Source organism: Rhinoraja longicauda, chromosome 21 (genome assembly GCF_053455715.1).
Source record: "Rhinoraja longicauda isolate Sanriku21f chromosome 21, sRhiLon1.1, whole genome shotgun sequence".
Taxonomy (NCBI): Eukaryota; Metazoa; Chordata; class Chondrichthyes; order Rajiformes; family Arhynchobatidae; genus Rhinoraja; species Rhinoraja longicauda.
In genome coordinates, this window is record NC_135973.1 from 6,520,072 (window position 1) to 6,542,931 (window position 22,860).

The 22,860-nt window shown below is 44.3% G+C and overlaps 2 protein-coding genes across 4 annotated transcripts; one reads left to right on the forward strand and one right to left on the reverse strand.

Annotated features, from left to right (window-relative positions):
* Nucleotides 1-5,040: 5,040 nt before the first annotated feature.
* Nucleotides 5,041-19,527, reverse strand: hagh (hydroxyacylglutathione hydrolase). Of its 3 annotated transcripts, none has more exons than XM_078417664.1 (9): nt 19,347-19,527; nt 15,877-16,043; nt 15,279-15,343; nt 13,770-13,887; nt 12,643-12,751; nt 10,400-10,503; nt 8,977-9,078; nt 8,198-8,277; nt 5,041-7,202 (listed from the first exon to the last, which is right to left on the reverse strand). In XM_078417664.1, the coding sequence occupies exons 2-9, from the start codon at nt 15,979-15,981 to the stop codon at nt 7,103-7,105; spliced, it is 783 nt and encodes a 260-aa protein (XP_078273790.1). In that variant the 5' UTR covers nt 15,982-16,043; nt 19,347-19,527; the 3' UTR covers nt 5,041-7,102. The 3 variants fall into 3 exon arrangements, with proteins under 3 accessions (XP_078273790.1, XP_078273791.1, XP_078273792.1); XM_078417665.1 differs by lacking the exon at nt 19,347-19,527 and adding an exon at nt 18,415-18,554; XM_078417666.1 differs by lacking the exon at nt 19,347-19,527 and adding an exon at nt 18,415-18,552 and having other exon boundaries at nt 15,877-16,019.
* Nucleotides 18,797-21,616, forward strand: fahd1 (fumarylacetoacetate hydrolase domain containing 1). Its single transcript, XM_078417668.1, has one exon. It carries the CDS (start codon nt 18,868-18,870, stop codon nt 19,534-19,536), a length of 669 nt encoding a protein of 222 aa, XP_078273794.1. The 5' UTR covers nt 18,797-18,867; the 3' UTR covers nt 19,537-21,616.
* Nucleotides 21,617-22,860: the final 1,244 nt, after the last annotated feature.

Consider the following 22,860-nt stretch of genomic DNA (forward strand, 5'->3'; position numbering starts at 1 on the left):
GTTTCTATTTTTATTAGGCTGCAGTTCATAACTTTGGTCTGGGTCACTCATTCATTTATTACCATTACCCAAGCTGGGGTTATAAATCATTGTGATACATTTTGTGCCTTGTGTTCATTTTTGAGCTATGCCCACCTGAGTCTTTTGCTGTTTTTTTTTGCTCAGTACTTTACTAAATAAACTAATTAACACTAATTAGCTTGTTTGATGGTGGGGGGGTTGGGTTGCGGTGACTAAATGCTTTCCATCGTTAAACGTGATTCTGTGTCACTGCTGTTCATGGAGCATCATTACTGCCAGAGTTCCTCTATTCACGAAACATCTGTTAGTCTTCTGATGGGCCAGGTACTCCACTAGGGCAGCCTAATGTGCTGAAATGTTATTCATTAGAAAGATCTCTCACTGCAGAGCTTTTCAGCTCAGCAACTAACATGATTAACCCTTTACAGACTGGATCATGTCTCTTAGTGGCGGCACGGCAGCGCAGCGGGTAGAGCTGCTGCCTCACAGCGCCAGAGACCCGGGTTCGATCCTGACCACGGGTGCTGTCTGTGTGGAGTTTTGTACGTTCTCCCTGAGACGGCCTGGGTTTTCTCCGGGTGCTCCAGTTTCCCCCCACATTCCATACACTTGTCGGTTTGCGAAACTGGGATAACATAGAACTAGTGGGAAAGGGTGATCAATGATCAGAGTGGATGCTATGCGCTCAAGAACCTGTTTCTGTGCTGTATCACTTGAAAACAAAAGCAGATCATTCTATATGCAAAACAATTCAGTGTTTGTTAATGAAATTGATTGGTTAAGTTTTTATACTTTGGAGTTACAGCACCGAGTCCACACTGATCAATAATCACCCCTTCACACTAGTTCTATGTTATCCCACTTTCTCATCCACTCCCTATAAACTGGGAGCAATGTATAGCGAGGCCAATTAACCTACAAACCTGTACGTCTTTGGGATGTGGGAGGAAACCGGAGCACCCGGAGGAAACCCACGCGGTCTCATGGAGAAGGTACAAACTCCACACAGACAGCACCCGAGGCCGGGATCGAAACCTCATCTCTGGTGCTGTGAGGCAGCGGCTCTACCACAGTCTGTGCCACACCATGTTACATTGGTTTAGTAAAGTGCAAAGTACGGATGAACAATGACTAACTTGCAGACGATCCAGAAGTCAGTTTGATCTTTGTCAAGTCAAGTCAAGTCAATTTATTTGTATAGCACATTTAAAAACAACCCACGTTGACCACCCGGTGGGAGACGCCAAATTCACTGCAGATGTTATTTCCCTCATCACTGGTCGGACAAGATTTCTGGCTATTCAGATTGATTTACAAAAGCTTCAAGGGAATCATATTTTGGCCAATTGCCATCAAAAATACAAGTGTCAAGACTCGTGTAAGGTCACTTTTCTGTTATGCTTTCCAGAAATCCCACTGCGGCATTAATGGGTTCTCAGAATGAATATAGCCTCTGCCTAATTTGCTCAGACTCACCATCTTATTTCTCTCTAACTTTCAGAACATTTACTTGGAATGATGTCACATTTATCGTCATCCACACCTGTTCTCACTTGCGATTCCGGCTTGGTGGCGCAGCAACCCAGAGACCCAGGTTCGATCCTGACCTCGGGTGCTGTCTGTGTGGAGTTTGCACGTTCTCCCTGTAACCGGCTGGGTGCTCTGGTTTCCTCCCACATCCCAAAGATGTGCGGGTTTGTGGGTTCATTGGTCCTCTGTAAAATTGTGTGCAGGGAGTGGATGAGGAAGGGCAAACAACAAAGGGATTGCAGTCGTAGATTATATAAAAGAGTTTTGAAAATCTAATGCATTTTGCAGTGGTTAAAAAATTCTATCGCATATCAGTGTGCATCATCTTTAAACAGGTATGAAGAGGCAATTACATCAGATTAGTTGTGGGCCAAAGTGGGCAGCTTCACTTGTGCCTGGCTCCTGGGAACTACACATCCTAAAGATAAATGAGTGTAATTTTATTGATTAATGCAACACCAATTAGTATCAATTGTTGTACAACACCAACCACCTGAGAATGGCTGCGGTGGAACACAAAAATATCCTGATTAAATAATTAAAATCCGACAATTAGTCGTGCTCAATTAACCTTATTAATGACTGTTGCTCAGAAAGTAAACACGTTGCAGGTGTTCAATGTTGCTGATATCAGCGTTCTTAAAGCCTTTCAAATTGCTTCCAATTAACATTAATTATGCTTCGATAACAGACTGAATACCCTCACACAGAGAATGGATGAATCTACCTTCATGGTTGCAGTAAGTAGTTGGAAAAGAGTGTGTGACTGCATGCGTGCGTGACTGCATGTGTGTGCGTGTGCACACATGTATGCGCGTGTGTGCATGCATGTGAGTGCATGTGCACACGTGTGTGCATGCGTGTGCATGTGAGTGGTGAGTGCACGGGCGCACATGTGTGCATGCACTTGTGTGTGTGCATGTTTGTGTGTGCACATGCACGCGCGCATGTGTGTGTTTGTATGTGTGAACCATACCAAAATTAAGTTCACCTGGTTAAAAATGAACTAAAGGCAAGAGACATGTATACAAGTTCTCACTGTAAAGACAGAAGCAGCTTCACAGCTGGGTTAATCTCCACTTTGTGCAAAGAAGCTACTGTACATCAGCATTGTTACTTCAACAGTTTAATATCAGGAACTGGCCCAGCTTACTTTAGGTACTTTAGAAGAATAGCTACAGGTAGAAATCATACTCCCATCGCGACACACACACACATTGGATAAGCTGGGGTATTGTCTGATTCACCTCTATCCATGGTGGGGTGGACACGGTTCTTTGTCAATGGAACTGATGCGATACAATGTGCTGAGAACTATATTCTGCACTACAACATTTAAAAGACATTTGTAGAGGTACATGGACAGGAAAGGTTTAGAGGGATGTGGGCAGATGGAACATTTTGGTCGGCACGGGCAGATTGGGCTGAAGGGCCTGTTTCCATACTGTATGACTCCTTGACTCAACTTTGTAGCTTCCCCTTTGCTTGAGTTTCACTTGATTGGATCTGTTTACGGTATATCTGTTTGGGTAGCAGGCAAAGCAAAGCTTTACACATGACAATAATAAAGCTAAACTTAAACACGCACCACAGTATTCACAATGAGTTGCCCGTTGGAGGTAGTTGAGACGGGTACCATTGCAAAGTTTAAGAAACATTTAGACAGTACATGGATAGGACAGGTTTAGAGGTCTGAAGAAGGGTCTCGACCCGAAACGTCACCCATTCCTTCTCTCCACAGATTGAGGGCAACGAAGGCTATCCCGTCTGGTCCGAACCGACAGAAGGTCTACTGTGGCACAAGTCACAGAAAAGTTTAACGGTGGTCACGGGAGGAATGTGTCACAATACACAGTGCATTGCACCCTGCTGCATATGGGGCTGCACACGGAGGACCAACAGCATATTAGGCAGGTGGTCATAATGTTTTGGCTCATCGGGTCATAATGTTTTGGCTCATTGGTGCAAGTAGCAATGGTCTCACCTGCATTTAACTTCACATTACTGATGATTTACACAGACGTAGAAATCACTGACGACTTACACAGGCGTGGATTCACTGTCCATTATTTGTCTTGCCAATTGCTGCAATCAAAATGAGGGATAATCTTTAGCATCTGGTTAAAAAAAAAAATCACCAATCCTTTTTTTCCCCTGACGCGCCCTATTTTAATGACACACATATCAAAATTGTTCATCAAATTTAATATCTTGACACCGTGGGACTATCGATCGTTTGCCCAATTTTTCAGCTGTCGTTAGGTCTCTTCATCCTGCCCAGGACATCTTGCTTTCCCACACAAACATCTGCAAAAGGCAAATGCTTTAAGTACAATAATTTCACCGGGATCATTTATAAACAGTATGTACAGGGCTGATCCCTGGAGCTCTGATCTGGTCACAACAGCCCAATTACAACTATTACTATTGATAACCACCCTCTGTTTCCTATTTTCTAACCAATTTGTTCGGCAATTTTTAACTTCCTCTTTGGCCCCTGTGCCGATTTTGGCCGTACGTCTTCTCTGAGGGCGATTAGTAAATTTTTCTGAATGTCAGGCCATATAATAAATCATCGCTTCCCACCAATTCAATTGTTCATTTGTTAAACACTTCTTCGTAAATGCATAACAGCAATGCCCTTCATTTCACTTTAAGAGGCGCTCTTAAAGAGACAGAAGGCTGTGGAGGCCAAGTCAACAGAGAGATACAGTACATAGATAACGACTCTTGATTCGTACGGGTTTCAGGGGTTATGGGGAGAAGGCAAGAGAATGGAGTTAGGAGGGAGAGATAGTGTAAGAAAATAACTGCAGATGCTGGTACAAATCGAAGGTATTTATTTCACAAAATGCTGGAGTAACTCAGCAGGTCAGGCAGCATCTCAGGAGGGAAGGAATGGGTGACGTTTCAGTCTGAAGGGTCTCGACTGGAAACGTCACCCATTCCTTCTTTCCTGAGATGCTGCCTGACCTGCTGAGTTATTCCAGCATTTTGTGAAAAAAAAGAAGAGAAAGATCGGCCATGATTGAATGGTGGAATAGACTTGATGGGCCGAATGGCCTAATTCTGCTCCTATCACTTATGAACTCTTGAATTATTTCACCTATGTCTGAACATTTTCAACCAGCACTTCATATTTTCCCAATTATTAAAGTCCCTGTGAATATTTTTCATTTGGTCTGAGTTTCTTGTCAATACACAAAGCAAATTGTCATTGGGTCATAGAGCTTAGTTTAGTTTAGTTTAGAGAAACAGTGTGGAAACAGGCCCTTCGGCACACCGAGTCCACACCGACTAGCGATCCCCATACACTAACACTATCCCAAGCACATGCAAGGGACAATTTACAATTTTACCAAAGCCAATTCCCCTCTTAAAATCATCCAGTTCATCTTCGAATCAGTAATGGAGATAATCGGGTTTCAGGTAAAGAAACGTCTTCACAAAATGCAACAGCAAAAAGCATTTTATTTAATCTTTTTTTTCCTTTATAACTTCACAAAAATCAACAAGAATGCAATCAAAAGCAAAACCACAATCAGCAGGTATATTGTCAACTGAGAAACGTCTTACTGTTGAGATTCCACACAAGGAACACATTTTCATCTTCTAATCAAGATGAAAAGGAACACATTTTGTTTCTTCAGACCGAGTGCTGAACAGGTCTACGGAATAATTATAAAGCCCGGCAGAAAGGTTAGCATGAACACGGATGTGCAAATCTCAGTTAAAAACAAAACTGCATTCTGGAAGAGCCGAACGTAAAAGTTGTAAGTTTGCAGAGAGTTAAACGGTGGTTAGTTTTGGACACACCGTGCTGGAGTAACTCAGCGGGTCAGGCAGCATCTCGGGAGAACACGGGTCGGGACTCAATTCAGACTGACAGGGGACAAGTTTGGTTTTCTCAAACCTGGCCCATCACCTACAGAGCATTTCTATTTTATTTACACTTAGATTCTAGGTCATATCATTGAAAGGAACAAAGTATTTTTGAAGATACAAGGAACTTCAGATGCTGGTTAACAAAAAAAAAAAAAAGACCGCAGAGTGCTGAATCAGTCTGAGGAAGGGTCCCGACCCGAAACGTCACCTATCCACGTTCTCCAGAGATGCTGCCTGACAGGCCGAGTTACTCCAGCACTTTGCGTTAAGCATTTTCGTTGGGACTACCAACAAGGGCTCTTATATTCTTTATCAGCCCCCACAACCGTTGACTATAGATATATAAATTCCACTGTACAATGAAAAATCCCAAGATGGAAGTCAAGACTAAATGAAATCTGTAATAACAAATTCCTATATAAATAAAAAAGAAAGGGGTTCAGTGGAACAGTTCTAGTGTTATAGTGAAAGGGAGGGAAATATGTCCTTGTATCACATTCAGTCTCACTCTGGATTTCATTTAATGACTTCAGTTTTTGTTCTTCTCACAAATTCTTAACTGATATTAAAATTAATCGCAAAAATTAACTGAAAATTCAATATCATTAAATTTCATTCAAAATCATCTAAATTTTTATTTTTACTATTCACTTTTTCACATTGGGCCAGTAGGATACAAATATCTTTTTGTATTTAGGATTTTTGTAAATCAGAAGCTTGAAGCTACTTCAGATTGATTGAAGGAATTGAAAGGCACAGCATGGAAACTGGGCCTTCAGCCCACTGGGTCCAGGCTGACCATTGAACCATAGAACCCATCGACCATTCAACCCGTTCACCCTAGTTCTATACTATCCCACTTTTTCATCCACTCCCTTCGCACGAGGGACAAATTATGGTGGCCAATTAGCCTGCAAGCCCGCACGTGTTCGGGATGTGGGAGGAAACCGGAGCACCCGGAGGAAATCCACCCGGTCACAGGGAGGACGTGCAAACTCCACGCAGACAGCACAGCACCCGAGGTCAGGATCGAACCCGGGTCCCTGGCGGCTGTGAGGCAACAGCACTACCTGCTGCGCCACTGTGCAAACGGGCTTCAGTGCCCAGGACATAGCAGGAATAGAATTATATTCTCAAATAAAGTGACAGCATGCAGCTACAGAAAGAATCCGATTTCATTTATTTACACATTTAGTGATCCTTTGAACTATAATCCTTCTCCAGAGGGCCTGGGAGATCGCGGCGCTGTGCTGGCAATCTGCAGGGTTCCATCCCTGGCATTTCATTTACTATGTAATATTTGCTTTCCATGCTCCAGTAAAACAGGGCACACGGGTCCCAGTGTGAACTGCGACTTTTGCTCGGATATAAAAATCACTTAAATTGCTTGGCTTCTAAGAAAATGGCAGCAAAGTAAATTTAAAAGCAGACTAAAAGACGGAGAAATGGAGCAAAAGAAAATCACTTCTCTGACTGAAATGAAAGAATATGTTACAATTTTCATTGATATTAGCCAAGTATGTTTTGCAACATATATTGTGCATATTTCATTTGCAAAGCAAATTCAATTTATTTAGAAGATTTATAACTAAATATATTTTACAACTTTATAGTAGGTGCGGAGGTCAATGTGTATTGACAGGCGTGACCTGGTCACATCTTTCAATTAATCCTCCGGTGCTTTAAAATCGTCTTTTTCTTGTCTGATTGCCTCCATTGTAGAAATTGCATCCTTCGTTCCAGCGTGGTCTTGGACACTTTTTTCCCTGTTTAAAAAAAAAAACTTATTGTTTACTACACCTCTCTATTCTCAAATGTCAATACTAACAATCACTTGAGACAGACACAAAAAGCTGGAGTAACTCAGCGGGCTCAGGCAGGCATCTCCGGAGAGAAGGAATCGGGCGGCGTTTTGGCTCGGAGGCCTTCTTCAGACTGGATTCAATTTATTTAGAAGCTTTATTAGTAAATATACTTTACACCTGGGAATCCCTTTTAGAAAAAGGAATAGGCGACGTTTCGGGTCGGGTACCAGTCTGAAGAAGTGTCCCGACCCGAAAACGTCGCCTATTCCTTTTCTCCAGAGATGCTGCCTTTCCCGCTGTGTTACTCCAGCGTTATGTGTCCATCGGCGGTACAAACCAGCATCTGCAGTTCCTCCCTGCACACTAACGATTACTTAGTGTAACAAAGAAACATAGAAAATAGGTGCAGGAGTAGGCCATTTGGCCCTTCGAGCCTGCACCGCCATTCAATATGATCATGGCTGATAAAGCTTGGAAGATGTTATTTTTGGAACATAGAACAGTGCAGCACAAGAGCTGGCCCTTTGGCACGCAGTGTCCAGGCCAAACATGACGCCAAGACCAACTCTGATCTGTCTGCACATAATCTACATCCCTCCTTCCCGGATATCCATGGGCCTATCTACATATCTCTTGAATGCCACTATCGTATCTGCCTCCACCACCACCCAGGTTCCCACCCCTGGCAGCACGTTCCAGGCACCCACCACCCTCTGTGTAAAAGAACTTGCCCCTCACATTTCTGTAACTTTGCCCCTCTCACCTTCAAGCTATGCCCTCTAATATTTGATTTTTCCATTCTGGGCAAAAAAGGTTCTGGCTGTCTACCCTGTCTGTACCCTGTCATAGTTTTATATACTTCTATCAGGTCTCCCCGCAACCTCCGACGTTCCAGAGAAAACAATCTAAGTCTGTCCAACCTCTCCCTGAGACGGTTACCATGGATTTAGTCATACCTGACTCGCATGAAAGGGTTATAACTGAACTCCTCTCCAATGGTGGCTGGGATGGTAGGATTCCCAAGATTGTATTGTTCCTAAAACAGATTAAAGAATCTGATCAAAGTCTACAATTCAAATTTGCCAACTATTAGCACAAGACATCTTTGCATTACAACTTAATACATAATATGCTTAATACAGAATACGCATAATTTCTAAATACATGGATGCAGCTCTAAGAGAAATCCACAGTCTCTTCTTAACAGAATTGAAGTGTTTTGAGGATCTACATAATTTATGGATGAAACAATTGTCCTGAAAACTATTCGTATCAACCATTTAAGGGCGGCACGGTGGCGCGGTGGTAGAGTTGCTGCCTTTCGGTGCCAGAGACCTGGGCTGGATCCTGACTGCAGGTGCTGACTGTTCGGCCCATCGAGTCCGTGCCGACCAGCGATCACCCCGTACACTAACACTATCCTACCCACGAGAGACAATTCTCAATTTTACAGAAGCCAATTAACCGACAAACCTGCACGTCTTTGGAGTGTGGGAGGAAACCGGAGCGTCCGGAGAAAACCCACGCGGTCACAGAGAGAACGTACAAACTCCTAAACAGACAGCACCTGTGGTCAGGATCAAACCCGGGTCTCAGGCGCTGTGAGGCAGCAACTCTACCGCTGAGCCACCCGACAATAAAACACTCTTGACCAACAAACCAGGCAGAGTTACGATAAAGCAAACAGCCACAGACGCTGGAAATGCAGGCTGAATATTGTGGCACCAAAACCTACCTTAGCCCAAGCTAACTTTTGTTTGATTATTGCATTGTTTGGTTCAACATGTCGCGCAAACTTAAGGTTGTTGATTGTATACTCGTGACCGCAGTACACCCTCTGGAAACAAGAAACGCTCATTCAGTACCACATTCTTAACGAATGAAACACAGAATCCCTACAACAAGCCATAACGAAGGAAGGAATGTTATTGGACCACATTAGTTTCTTAAAAATATTACATTTTCCATCGTGTCGTGATAAAGCACAATTGGAGAGAAGTATTTTGGAAGCTTGGAAGGATGGTGAGGCAACGGAATCAAGGGACATGGGGAGAAAGCAAGAAGGAGAAACTGATTTTGGATGATCAGCCGTGAGCATACTAAATGGCGGTGCTGGCTCGAAGGGCCGAATGGCACCTGACACAGCATGGAAACGGGTCGGTCGGTCGACCCACCGAGTCCATGCCGACCCATCCATCGCCCGTTCACACTAGTTCTACACCAGGGTTCAATCCTGACCTCGGGTACTGCCTGTGCGGAGTTTGCACGTTCTCCATGTTTCTCATGGGTTTCCTCCGGGTGCTCCGGTTTCCCCCCACGCCCCAAAACCTTGCAGGTTTGCAGGTTAATTGGCCCTATGTAAATTGGCCCTGATGTGCAGAGAGTGGATGAGAAAGTGTTGGATAACATAGAACTAGTGTGAATGGGTGATCGGTGGGTCGGCATGGATATGGTGGGCCGAAGGGCCTGTTTCAATGCTGTATATTTCATACAAAAAACATATTTCAGCAGAACTCAATGTTTATCTTAATCCTGGAAAAGTGGCCACATGGAGAGTTCCCTGATACTGTGGAAGCAAGTCCTAGTTTAGTTTAGAGATACAGCGCAGAAACAGGCCCTTCGGCCCACCGAGTCCGTGCCGGCCAGCGATGCCTGCATATTAACACTATCCTACACACGAGGGACAATTCACAATTTTACCAAGCCAATTAACCTACAAACTTGTACGTCTTTGGAGTGCAGGAGGAAATCGTTTGGAGCACCTGGAGGAAACCCACGTGGTCACAGGGAGAACATACAAGCTCCGTACAGACAGCACCCATAGTCAGGGTCGAACCCGGGTCTCTGGCGCTGTAAGGCAGCAACTCTGCCGCTGCGCCTGTGAGGAGATACCTTTTCTCTGGCGATTATCTCTGCATTTAGAAGATAAAATGTGCCGATATGTTCAGGCAGTGGCTTCAAGGTGTGGGCAGCACGAGGTGGGAACTAAATTACATGTTCTATTTGTCAGTACTTTTTGCCTTAATCTCACGATGGAAAGAAATAGATGGCACGAAATGATGCAGACATAAGAGTGAGGGTTGAGATGAGGAAGTGGAGGGAGTGTCCAAAATAGCATCCTCGCAATTCATATCGTTGATGAAAATTAAACCACTCACGGTTTCACGTGGTAGGCTGCCGAGGATGTCGATCAGAGCTCGATACATCTCCTCGCCAGTCCCTTCAAAGAACCTACCACAGCCAGCAACAAAGAGCGTGTCACCTGTGAGCAAGCACAGAACCAACCTATCAATCTGCAAACTGGAACGTGCTCTTTAAAACACATTTTATTATACAGTATATACATTTTAGTTTATGATTTTAGTTTTAGAGATACAGCGAGAATTCAGGCCCTTCGGCCCGCCGATCCCCGCACACTAACACTACCCTACACACACACTGTGGATAACTTACACTTGTACCAAGCCAATTCACCTACAACCCTGTACGTCCTTGGAGTGTGGGAGGAAACCGAGGATCTCGGAGAAAACCCACGCGGGTCACGGGGAGAACGTACAAACTCCGTACAGACGGCAACCGTAGTCGGGATCGAACCCGGGTCTCCGGCACTGCACGCGTTGTAAGGCAGCAACTCTACCGCTGCGCCACCGCGCCGCACTACATCTGAAGGAAACGTAGAACGGGCCCATCAACTCACCCAAGCTGCGAAACCACGATGAACAATAAGAAAAATCGGAGGCCATCAGAGAGCGGTCCTGATCTCCCATCAAACCTCACTGCAGACCTTTGAACTCTCTTTAATCTGACGCCAGTCTGACGCAAGGAGTAGCACAGCGGTAGAGTTGCTGCCTTACAGCGCCAGAGACCCGGGTTCAGACTACGGGTACTGTCTGTACGGAGTTTGTACGTTCTCCCCGTGACCGCGTGGGTTTTCTCCGGGTGCTCCAGTTTCCTCCCACACTCCAAAGACGTATAGAATGTTAATTGGCTTCTCTAAACTGTCTTCTCTAAACTGTCACTAGTGTGTAAGATAGTGCTAGTGTATGGGGCAATCGCTGGGCGGCACGGACTTAGTGAGCCCCTTTAAAATCTAAAATAAAGTTATATCTTGCACTGAACGTTGAACCCTTTATCCTTTATCCTTGCACTGTGGACAGCTTGATTGTATTCCTGTATAGTCTTCAACTGGATAGCATGCAAATGAAAGCTTTTCACTGTACCTCAGTACATGTGACAATCATAAACTAACCATAAAGTCAAAAGATTTAAACGGTGATCAGTGAAGTTTGATGCATTCAGTTCAACTTGCACTAAAATTACAATATGACTAGTGTGTTAAATTGGTCAACAATTTGTTTGACACTAATTGTGCTTACGGGTGATCGATGGTTGGCGCGGACTCGGTGGGCCGAAGGGCCTGTTTCCATGCTGTATCTCTAAAGTAAATCTGACCCAGCTAGCAACCTCACAATCCACTCCCAACTGAATCAACGGTGCTGAAATGCAGCACCTACTCTCCCCAGTAACATGCACACGGTGCTGGGCCTGGATTCCACCCGGCTGACCTAGATCACACCACAGCCTTCGTTCACCGAGCTGAACGAGAGAGAGAGAGAGAGAGAGAGAGAGAGAGAGAGAGAGAGAGTGAACGCCTGTCCTCAGGGCAACACTCAACAGACAAGGTGTTCTGGTAAAACCGAAGACAAAGGATATCAAGAGGAAAAAAATCATTCCAACAGATGTAGGCCTGCTACGTACAAAGGAAGCTGGTTGTGATTATTGGTCAATTATCTCAGCCTCCAGGGTGTAGTGGTAGGAAGTCCTTATGGCAGCATTCAAATCCCCGCCGTCTTCAGCTGTTTAATACATGATATTCCTTCCAGCATAGAGGCAGAGACTAGTACACCTTGTAGAGGTGCTATCTCACAGCTCCAGATTCAGTCCCGACTTCTGGTGTCGCCCGCAAGGAGCTTTTACACTCTCCCTGTGACCGCACAGGGTTTTGTGTGGGTGCTACAGTTTTACATAGATTTTTTTTTAAGTTTCTAGTTTAGTTTAGAGATAGAGCGCGGAAACAGGCCCTTTCAGCCCACCGGGTCCATGCCAACCAGCGATCCCCGCATATTAACACTATCCTATACCCACTGGGGACAATCTTCACATTAACCAAGCCAATCAACCAATAAACCTGTGCGTCTTTGGAGTGTGGGAGGAAAACGGAAGGTCTCGGAGAAAAACCCACGCAGGTCACGGGGAGAATGAACAAAGTCCCGTACGGACAGCACCCGTAGTCGGGATCGAACCCGGGTCTCCGGTGCTGCATTCGCTGTAAGGCAGCGATCCTACAGCTGCGCCACCCTGACCGCCCCATATTGATGAGGGATGTTCCAGAGACACTCACCAGTGAATACAGCGGGGGCCTCAGTGCTATTATCTTTTGTCACAAAGTAGCAGATATGTCCTGATGTGTGACAAGGAGTGAACAGGCACTCCACATTCAGAGAGCCAACCTAGATGGGTGAAGCACATCATGTCTTGCTGTTAGTTTCAATTTTACACACGCTGTTACTCAATCTTAGAATCACCAGTAGATAAAAGGATAATCAGATAAAAAAAGGATAGGACTGTTAGATAAAATGGCACTAACTCTTTCCCAAAACCATGTCTCAGAAGGCAGTGGAGGCCAATTCTCTGAATGCATTCAAGAGAGAGCTAGATAGAGCTCTTAAGGATAGCGGAGTCAGGGGGTATGGGGAGAAGGCAGGAACGGGGTACTGATTGAGAATGATCAGCCATGATGACATTGAATGGTGGTGCTGGCTCGAAGGGCCGAATGGCCTCCTCCTGCACCTATTGTCTATTGTTTTTAATCATTCGGCAAACAAGCCATGGATGAACCATGTATACAGGTTTACCTTTAGGAAGGAGATCCCTCTCCAGCCGTTATAATTTTTTACCTTTATTTGGTGGAACGGATTTAACGACAAACAGGGGTCTAAACTGTTGACATTTTTGTTTTTTTTGCAGCCCAGATTCTGTTTTGTTTTTTTGTTTTTTTGTTTGTTTGCTTACTTTAGTTTAGGGGGGTAAATTTTTATCTTTAAAAAAAATATATATACATATAAGGTCTCTTTTAACCTTTTATCTATAATTACATAGAGACTGGGAGGTCTATACCCTATATGTATTTTGAAACTGGATTTATATTAAGGCTACATTTGTTGTTAATGTAATCCTGATCCCTATGTATCAATATTACTGTTATGTTTATTATTTTTTGAAATTTTATAAAAAGATTTGAAAAGAAAGAAAAGGAAGGAGATAAGGAAGAATTTCTTTAGCCAGGGGGCGGTGAATCTGTGGAATTCATTGCCACTGAAGGCTGTGGAGGCCAAGGCAATGGTTACTTTTAAGGCGGAGATTGATAGATTCTTGATTAGCAAGAGTGTCAGGGGTTATGGGGAGAACTTAATTATTATTGGGTGCAGACGATTCTTCCAGCACACCATCCGAGATCTTATTGACTACCTGGAACTTCTTCTTATGCGTGACTTTGCACGTGAGAGCTCCAATGCGATCGTCACCACCGTAGACCTTAAGGCCAGGTACAATCTTTGCCAAAGCCTCATTCCCTCCAGCGTGGTCCCTGAAAGCAAGGTAATAGAACCGTGATAATAATACAGGGAAATAAACTGACCCATCTTTGCAAAGAATGAGAGAAATGGCCAATACTTACGACAAAGACTCTCGTTTAACTAGGTTATGGCACCAGACAAATATAATGGTGAGACAAGAAACTGCAGAGGCTGGAGTCTTGAGCAAGACACAAAGTGCTGGAGGAACTCTGGAGGGAATGGGCAGGCAATGTTATGGGTCGGGAGCCTTCCTCAGACTGATTGAGCAGATTGCTCCACTGCGATTTCTCCTCAAGGTATGTCCACTTTGAAGAAGTTCTCCTCCTCTCTTCGACGAGAGTTTAGCAACATGCTCACTCGCTGCTCCCCCTCTGTGATTTCTCCTGCCCTCCTACTCTATGACCACATTTTGGCCCAGACTCGCTACCACAGCCACATCTGCTTTATTGGGACTTGCCTGCGCCTCCATCTTCTGAAACGTCACCCATTCCTTCTCTCTTGAGATGCTGCCTGACCTGCTGAGTTACTCCAGCATTTTGTGAGCAGATACAGTGACACAGCAGATACGACAGCGGCATTTAAGAGGCTGTTAGATAGGCACAAGATATACAGGGAATAGTCAGACTATAAGATTTGGATGTGTAGGAAAATAACTGCAGATGCCGGTACAAATCAAAGGTATCTGGAGTAACTCAGTGGGTCAGGCAGCATCTCTGGAGTAACAGTGGGTCAGGCAGCATCTCTGGAGAGAAGGAATGGGTGACGTTTCGGGTCGAGACCCTTCTTCAGATTTGGATGGTTCTTTTGTAAAAATCCTTGTTCAGCAACTCATTCCTGTTTAAACTTTGTTTAACAATCCTTTGGGGTACTGTGTTTGATCCACTAAACTCTCTAGTGGGAGACTCTAGAACAAGAGGCACATCCTCAGAATAAAAGGTCATACCTTTAGAATGGAGATGAGGAGGAATGTCTTTAGTCAGAGTGGTCAATATGTGGAATCCATTGCCACAGACGGTTGTGGAGGCCAAACCATTGGGTATTTTTAGAGCGGAGATTGACAGGTTCTTGATTGTATGAGCGTCAAAGGTTATGGGGAGAAGGCAGGAGCATGGGGTTGAGAGGGAAAGATAGATCAGCCATGATTGAATGGCGGAGCAGACTCGATGGGCCCACTGACATGTGAATTTATGATCGTTGATTGTTTCTGTCCCTGATTTTAACTTTGTCTTTTCCTGCTCTCCTACTAACCCGACTTTCTCCCAATCTAAATCCAGAAGAATGGTAGAGGAAATGGACAGGCGACGTTTCAGGTCAGGAGACTTCCTCATGGGGGATATCAGAGCAGAATATGTATGTGTGGCACGTCCATTTTTCACTCCTATGCTTTAGAGAACTTGCTTACCAGTGATGGTGTGTGGTAAGGACAGTAGTCAGGTTTACTCCGTGCTTTTTAACTGCATCGACTACCTGAAAGAAAAAAATAATAATAATTCATTCGAAACTAAACTCTACAGCATTTATCCGCAAAAATAAACTCAGCAACTAAATTTAGTTTAGTTTAGAGATACAGCACGAAACAGACTCCTTTGGCCCACTGGGTCCGCGCCGACCAGTGATCCCTGCACACTGACACTATCCTACACTTGCTAGGGACAATTTTACCAAGCCGATTAGCCTACAAATCTTTGGAATGGTGGGGGGGGGGGGACGACCAGGGATCCCGGAGAAAACCCACACAGGTCACGGGGAGAAGGAACAAACTCCTTAGAGACAGCACCCATGGTCAGGATCGAACCCGGGTCTCTGGCGCTGTAAGGCAGCAACTCTACTGCTGTGCCACCATGCCGCAAAATATTGCATGATTTATAACGGAGACAAGTGTTAATCATAAATGATGTTCGGCAGAGATTAAGAGAATCAATGGTATTCACATATCACATATTATTATTCTAATTTATTTAATACTAATAATACTAACAAAATATATTTTTCCTACTTGCCTTCTGCGGCTCCACAGGGTCGACTATCGCGGCCTCTCTGGATTCCTTATCAATGAGGAGATACATATAGTTGTCCTTCAGTGCTGGCAACAGTTCAACCTTCATCTCGGCCTTGGGAAGGGTCTCCGGTTGTCTAATGGCACCTCCAGAGTAAAAACACAATGAGCCTGCACGTGGATGCGGAAATAAACGCAGGTGAAACCTGTACATATGCATTAACATTGACAATTTCCAGCTATTGATTGACAAGTATTTTGTTTTGTGCAAGGGCCACTGATTGCAAGATGAAAGCAAACTGAACTGAATCAGGTATGATGAACTTTGAATAGTGGCGCCAAGAATGCCGGCGCCCAGATGCGTAATAGATGCAAAAGTAATTTCACCTGTGACAAATAAACCACTATTGAACTATTGATTATTTTCTCAGGTATTTAATTCCCAAGCATAATTTCCCACTCTCCCTTATCTGATTGTTTAGTTTTGCTAGCCTAATTTTTGCTGGTGCCAGGAACCCACTCATCTTACATCTGTGAACCCTGCCCCAGGCATTTCCATCGCCGTCCTGTTCCTTACCATCACTCACAAAACTGTACGGACTTTCTGTAGGGACCTGGGTTTTATTTCCGTCCTTCCTCTGTGGGAACAGAACTGGTCTGTTCTTCCATTTTGTCTTTCGACAGGGGCAGGCAACACTTCACTCTGTTGGGAGTTGAACTTTAGTCCAGTGAATGTACCGTACCCTCTGAGAGCTCGGCTTAACATTCCTGGTGCGGGTGGCCCATAGAGTTCACCTAGCTCAAGGTGCTGAGACCATTTCTACCAACCGGCTACACATGGAGATAATGTCAGGCACGTCCAAAAATGTTCAGTCTTTAAAAAATAGATCATATTTTAGTGAAGGAAGAATTCTTTCATCTCCTCACCTTGATTAAGGCCAATAAGTTTACACTTCGCACGAGAATATTTGCAGTTTTAAGGAAGTTGTTCATATGGAATGCTTAATACTAGCACAGCAAACAGCTGCCTCCTGGGTCATTGATAAGCTCATAGGTTCTAGGAGCGGAATAAGGCCATCTTGACCCATCAAGTCTACTCCGCCATTCAATCATGGCTGATCTCCCTTCCCTTCTCAACCCCATTCTCCTGCCTTCACCCCATAACAACCTCACCTTCATGAATTCTATTTTATAATCACATTTAACGTGAGATCAGAAACTGGCAATACTTTTTGGATGGATTTACAAATGTCAAAGAATAAATTATGGAAGATTAAAGATTACACATTGCCACGCAAAATATGATTTATTTAGAAACAGCGCTTAAGTTTAAGGGGGGGTTAACGTGGGGGGTTCACATGTGCTCTTTAACGATGTAGAGGTGGTGATTTAAGCAGGATTCCAGAAAACGTCTCATACCAGGTAGAAACAGGAATCTGCAGATGCTGGTTTGCGCAAAAGGACACAAAGTGCTGGAGTAACTCGGGGGTGGGGGGGTGGGGCAGGGGCAGGCAGCATCCCTGGAGAATGTGGAACATATCAATGCTGTGTAGAAAGGAACTGCAGATGCTGCAGTTAGATAGAAGATAAGACACAAAATGCTGGAGTGACTCAGCAGGCCAGGCAGCATCTCAGGAGAGAAGGAATGGGTGACGTTTCGGGTCGAGACCCTTCTTCCTGAAGAAGAAAAGAAGAATGAAGAAGACCCGAAACGTCACCCATTCCTTCTCTCCTGAGATGCTGCCTGACCTGCTGAGCTACTCTAGCATTTTGTGAATAAATACCTTCGATTTGTACCAGCATCTGTAGTTATTTTCTTACACTTCTGCTACTCTCCATGTAACCACCAGGTTGTCCCAAAGAGCTGCTTGCTACACCTTTGATTCCAAAGTGCACGCACTTATTTCCTTCCCAGTTAAGAGCAGGAGCTTCAATTGTAAACACGGCTCCAGAGAGTGTTGCCAATTTAATTCACAGCGGGGAAACAACAAAAACGTGGGCCTCAGAAATTACTGTATCCACACACGCAACAGACATGACTTATAAACAAAAGCGTTCAGTGCAGGTGAGCAGGTAACTCAGCCGAGGCTGCGAGATGACAGGCCCACACAATAAACAAGTATATTTGTCACAGAGGGAATAACAGCCACCGAAATATGCACCTGTCTTTTACTAAATTAATTCGAATTGCCAAATGCATTTGAGAGGAGGAGGGGGAGTTTTTTTTATTTAAAAAACACACATCATGGGATGGATTTAAAAACAATGTATATATATATATACACACTACTCCACAGATAAACATGTATCAGATATTCTAGACCTAATGTGACAAATGCAGGGGTGTTGCAAATGGGGACAGAGGGCAGCAAAAGGTGGCAACGTTTACAGAGAGGATGGCAGGAGAGGAGGGGGGTGGTTGCAATAATACATGTATGGTCTGTTGTGGCAAGTTTGATACATTTGTGGAGGTGGTGGGTGGGAGAGAGAGAGAGAGAGAGAGAGTCGGGAGCGGATCCACAATTGAACCGAGTTGTCCTACCGAGTCTCCGAGCAGCGGTTCCCAGTGCAGTGACACCGCAGAGTCGTACCACCATCGTCAGAGGTACATGACCGTCTGGGGAGGGAGATAAAGTGCACCAACCATCTGCGCCAAGGGCAGCCTTTAACCTCCGATCCCTCTCTCCCCACCAACTCCTCCCCCAGCTCGGCACTCGCCACCCAATTGCAATCTTTTCCCCACCCACCAACTCCAACTGTTGCAAACGCAAAGATTATTTGCAATCACACTTTTTTTTTAAAAAAGTGCAGCAGAGGGGATGATATATATATATATGTGTTTTTTTTGGGGGGAGGTTTGCAGGAAATTAAGATTAAGTTGCACATGATTGCGTTAGGGTTCAGAGGGCCGGCGGAAGATTAACCCCTCGCTGGCCGGGCTGTCAGAGTCAGTCAGACACAGAGTGAGAGACAGAGACAGAGTGCGACTACGGGGATGAGTTCCGGGAAGAACCTGAGCCGTTTCTGGGAGTGGGGGAGAAAGATCGTGTGCGTGGGCAGGAACTACGCCGAGCACGCCCAGGAGCTGGGGAACCCGGTGCCGGGCAGCGAGCCCCTACTCTTCCTGAAGCCTCCCAGCGCCTACCTGCGAGAGGGCTCCCCGCTGCGCCTGCCCCACTACAGCCGCAACGTGCACCACGAAGTGGAGCTGGGGGTGGTGGTGTCCGAGGGGGGCAGCCACATCCCACAGGGGGACGCCATGAGCCATGTGGGGGGGTACGCCCTGTGCCTGGACATGACGGCCAGGGACGTGCAGGACGAGTGCAAGGAGAAGGGGCACCCGTGGACCCTGGCCAAGGCCTTCGACTGCTCCTGCCCCGTCAGCGACTTCATCCCCAAGGACAGAGTGCCCGACCCGCAGCGCCTGACCCTGTGGCTGAAGGTGAACGGGCAGCTCAGGCAGCGGGGCAGCACCTCGCACATGATCTTCCCCGTCGCCTTCCTCGTCCACTACATCAGCCGCATCATCCGGCTGGAAGAAGGCGACCTGATCCTCACCGGCACCCCCGCCGGAGTGTCTGCCGTGCGGGAACACGACGAGCTGCAGGCTGGCATCGACGGCCTCGTCACCATGAAGTTCACAGTGGAAGGGAACTCGCAGTGACATGAGGGTCGGGAGGGTTTTATTGCTACATGTCCCCAAACGGAACGGTGACATTGTTATTTGCAACAGCAGACTCAGACTGACAACAAATAAAGAAGTTCAGTTAAAAACCCCCAATATAGTGCAAAATCAAAACCCAAAGTTCCAAGCAGTTCGTAGTTTATTTAGTTGGAGTTTCTAGTGTTCAATAGACTGGTGGTTGTTGGGAAGAAGCTGTTCCTGAACCCGGACGTTACAGTTTTAAGACTCCTATACCTTCTTCCTGAAGGCTAAAGAAAAACGTTCCGCCTACTAAATGTTACACTCGATAACATCTACCACTCGCTGCAGAAAGTAAATTCCTCGGCGCAATGACACTCCCGACTCAAGGGCAGCTGCCTGACCCAACCTCAAACGATGCCTCCGAACCAACTACGTTGGATCAACGACGAGGAGCAACCAGCAACTGAACCAAACAATCGTAGTATTTGAAACTTTCAAAAACTAAAATAAATGGTCCAGTACCAGAATTTTGATTATCAAATACTAACCTGGCACAAATTCACATCTACTAGAGTTGTCAATTATTTACAAAATTGTGGACCAAAGATGAAGTTTTCTGGGTGGACCGTGATTATTTTATGGCCTTGATGCAGACTTTGCACCAGAGTACTGCCCAGGGCTGCGTGTGTTGTCAGGGCAAGAGGGTTGATGATTACAGGCTGAGGAGTGGAATCAGGTATTAGAGCATTGTGGCTGAGACAATAGTGGATCAGGTTTGTGGATGTTGAAGAACAGGTGAATTGCCAGGGAGCAGTGGTCATTGTGGAGGCTATAACCATCAATGTGCATTTTAACACAGTACAATGTACTCACCACATAAGCAGGCTGAAGATAGACACAAAATACCAAAGAAGGGTTCCGATCTGAAACGTCACCTATTCATTTTCTCCAGAGATGTTGCCTGACCCGCTGAGGTACTCCAGCATTTGTGTCTATCTGGATAGCACGCAACAAAAGCTTTTCACTGTACCTCGGTACACATGACAATAAACTAAACTGAACTAAACTTCCTTTGAACTAACTTGTCAATGGCACAATGTACGGAAAAAATATCCTTGTTATATACCAGTGCATCAAGACTTTATAAAAGTTACCAATGTTTGTGAAGATAGACACATAATGCTGGAGTAACTCAGCGGGAAAGGCAAGGGGTGGGTAGGGGAGGATATGAAGGACTTAAAGTCTGAACCTGAAACGTCCCCCATTCCTACTTTCCAGAGATGGTGCCTGACCTGCTGAGGTACTCCAGCATTTTGTGTCTATATCTTCGGTATAAACTAGTTTCTTCCAACACACAAAAAGGCGCTTCGGCCCACAATGTCTGCTGAGCATGATGCCAGATTAATCTCCTCAGCCTAAATATGATCCATACTCCTTCATTCCCTGCCCATCCATGAGCCTATCAAAAGCCTCTGAATCAGTTTTAGCTGATTTAGCGAGTTGAAAGACAAGAGAATGAAAAAGGGATTAGAGGTGGCATGGTAGGGTGTTGCCTGGAAATGTGGGGTCTAGTTGGGTCTCATTCCAGGATGACATTGTAAAGGCCGATTGTCCTGGGGATGTTCAAATGTGGTTACCTCTGGAATAATGTAGTCTAAATACCACCACCCACCCTTCCTCCCATGCACATGCACACAATGCACCAAAGGCAATGATGGACAGGGAATGACAGCATATTGTGCATGACTGACAGAGAAAAACACGTGTGTGTAAGGCTGGTCAATATCATACCCAGAACACAAGAACCATCATCGTATAATTCCTCCATGCACCAAGACAGTGTTAACCTGTAGGAATAGAATGAATCCTATTTTATTCCTAGTTGGACACTGTAAATCACTAAATTGCAAATGGCTAAATTGGCATTTCAGAATGTTATTTCAGCTGGAAATGTATATCTTGGATGAAGAGAGAAAAGCAATTAAATAAACAATGCCTTCACTGCTAAAATGTTTATGTTCTGCATAATATTTATAACTACATCTATTTGAGAGGACCTTTGACAAAAGTGTGTGAAATTATGAAAGGAACATCAATTTTTCCAACACTGAACAAGAAGAATACTCCACAAAGTAACATAGAGTAGAAAGGAATATAAACCAAACCAATTATTCATTAATGAAACGGACTCATTTTTCTTTAAATAATCTTAGTTCCATCCAAAATAAGAGACAATATGGCAAAGCAAGATGCATAACTTTTTGAAAATTACATAAAACATCTACATAAACAATGTGCATTAAGCATTAAGAAATATATATTTTTGCAAAAAGCAGTATAAAGTAACCTAAACAGGCATTACAATTTTTGAATTAACTGTGGTCTTGAGTATTCATTCCAAAGAATTTTTTGCTTTGACAACACCTGAATTATGGGATGAAATGAAACTGTAGTTTTGAACCTTGGATCAGCATTTGATTTCAGTGTATATACTATTAGCTGACCCTGGCCACTATTTACACTTTCAGGACTTTGCTCAAAGTACTGAGTTGTACCAAAGCCAAAGCTGTTTTGTTCATTTCTGATACTTGGATAATTTGTGAAAGAGCCAATAAGTAGATGTTATGCTGCAAATTAATAAAAATCCTGAGAGCACTTAAAGGACGATAGAAGTAAATTTTAAAAGAAAATTGCATAAATACGTGACGAGGACAGGTTTGCAGAGCCAGAGGGAAAGGAGAGCAAGTCTAAGAACTTGCACACACGCAATGGGGAAAATAACATTTTGGTGCTTGTATGATTCAGATTAAGTATCAGTGGGATTCCACTTCAGCGCCATTGCCAATTATAAGCCTTCTGGTGGCATGGAAGAAAAAGTATAACTAGACCTGTATACACATGTTGAATTGTATTCTTTGTTACAGTTTCAACTTGTTTTTATAATTATTTTAATTTTGTCGACTTTCATAATGGAAATACATGCCTATCACACTCTATAACTATAGTCTCGGGTCAATGGTGATATTGCACTGATATTACCACTGGGTTTTAGCATCTATTACAATCTGGTACTGAAATAGATTCCACTATAAATATTAACACAGGAATTTAACATTAAAAAGCTAGCAGGAAATATGTACAACAGAAGACATTTAATGTACTACACAACAAAATCCAATGCTGGTATTCCAGGATTGTTTTCTAAGCTATCTACAAAATAAATACCCACAGAGGAAATACATTTGCCATATTGTTGACAAACTGACAAGAATTTAATGAAAGTGTGAAATAAACCACTAAACTGGGATTTTTCACTCTTTACATGTAAAGTTTTGCTAATCA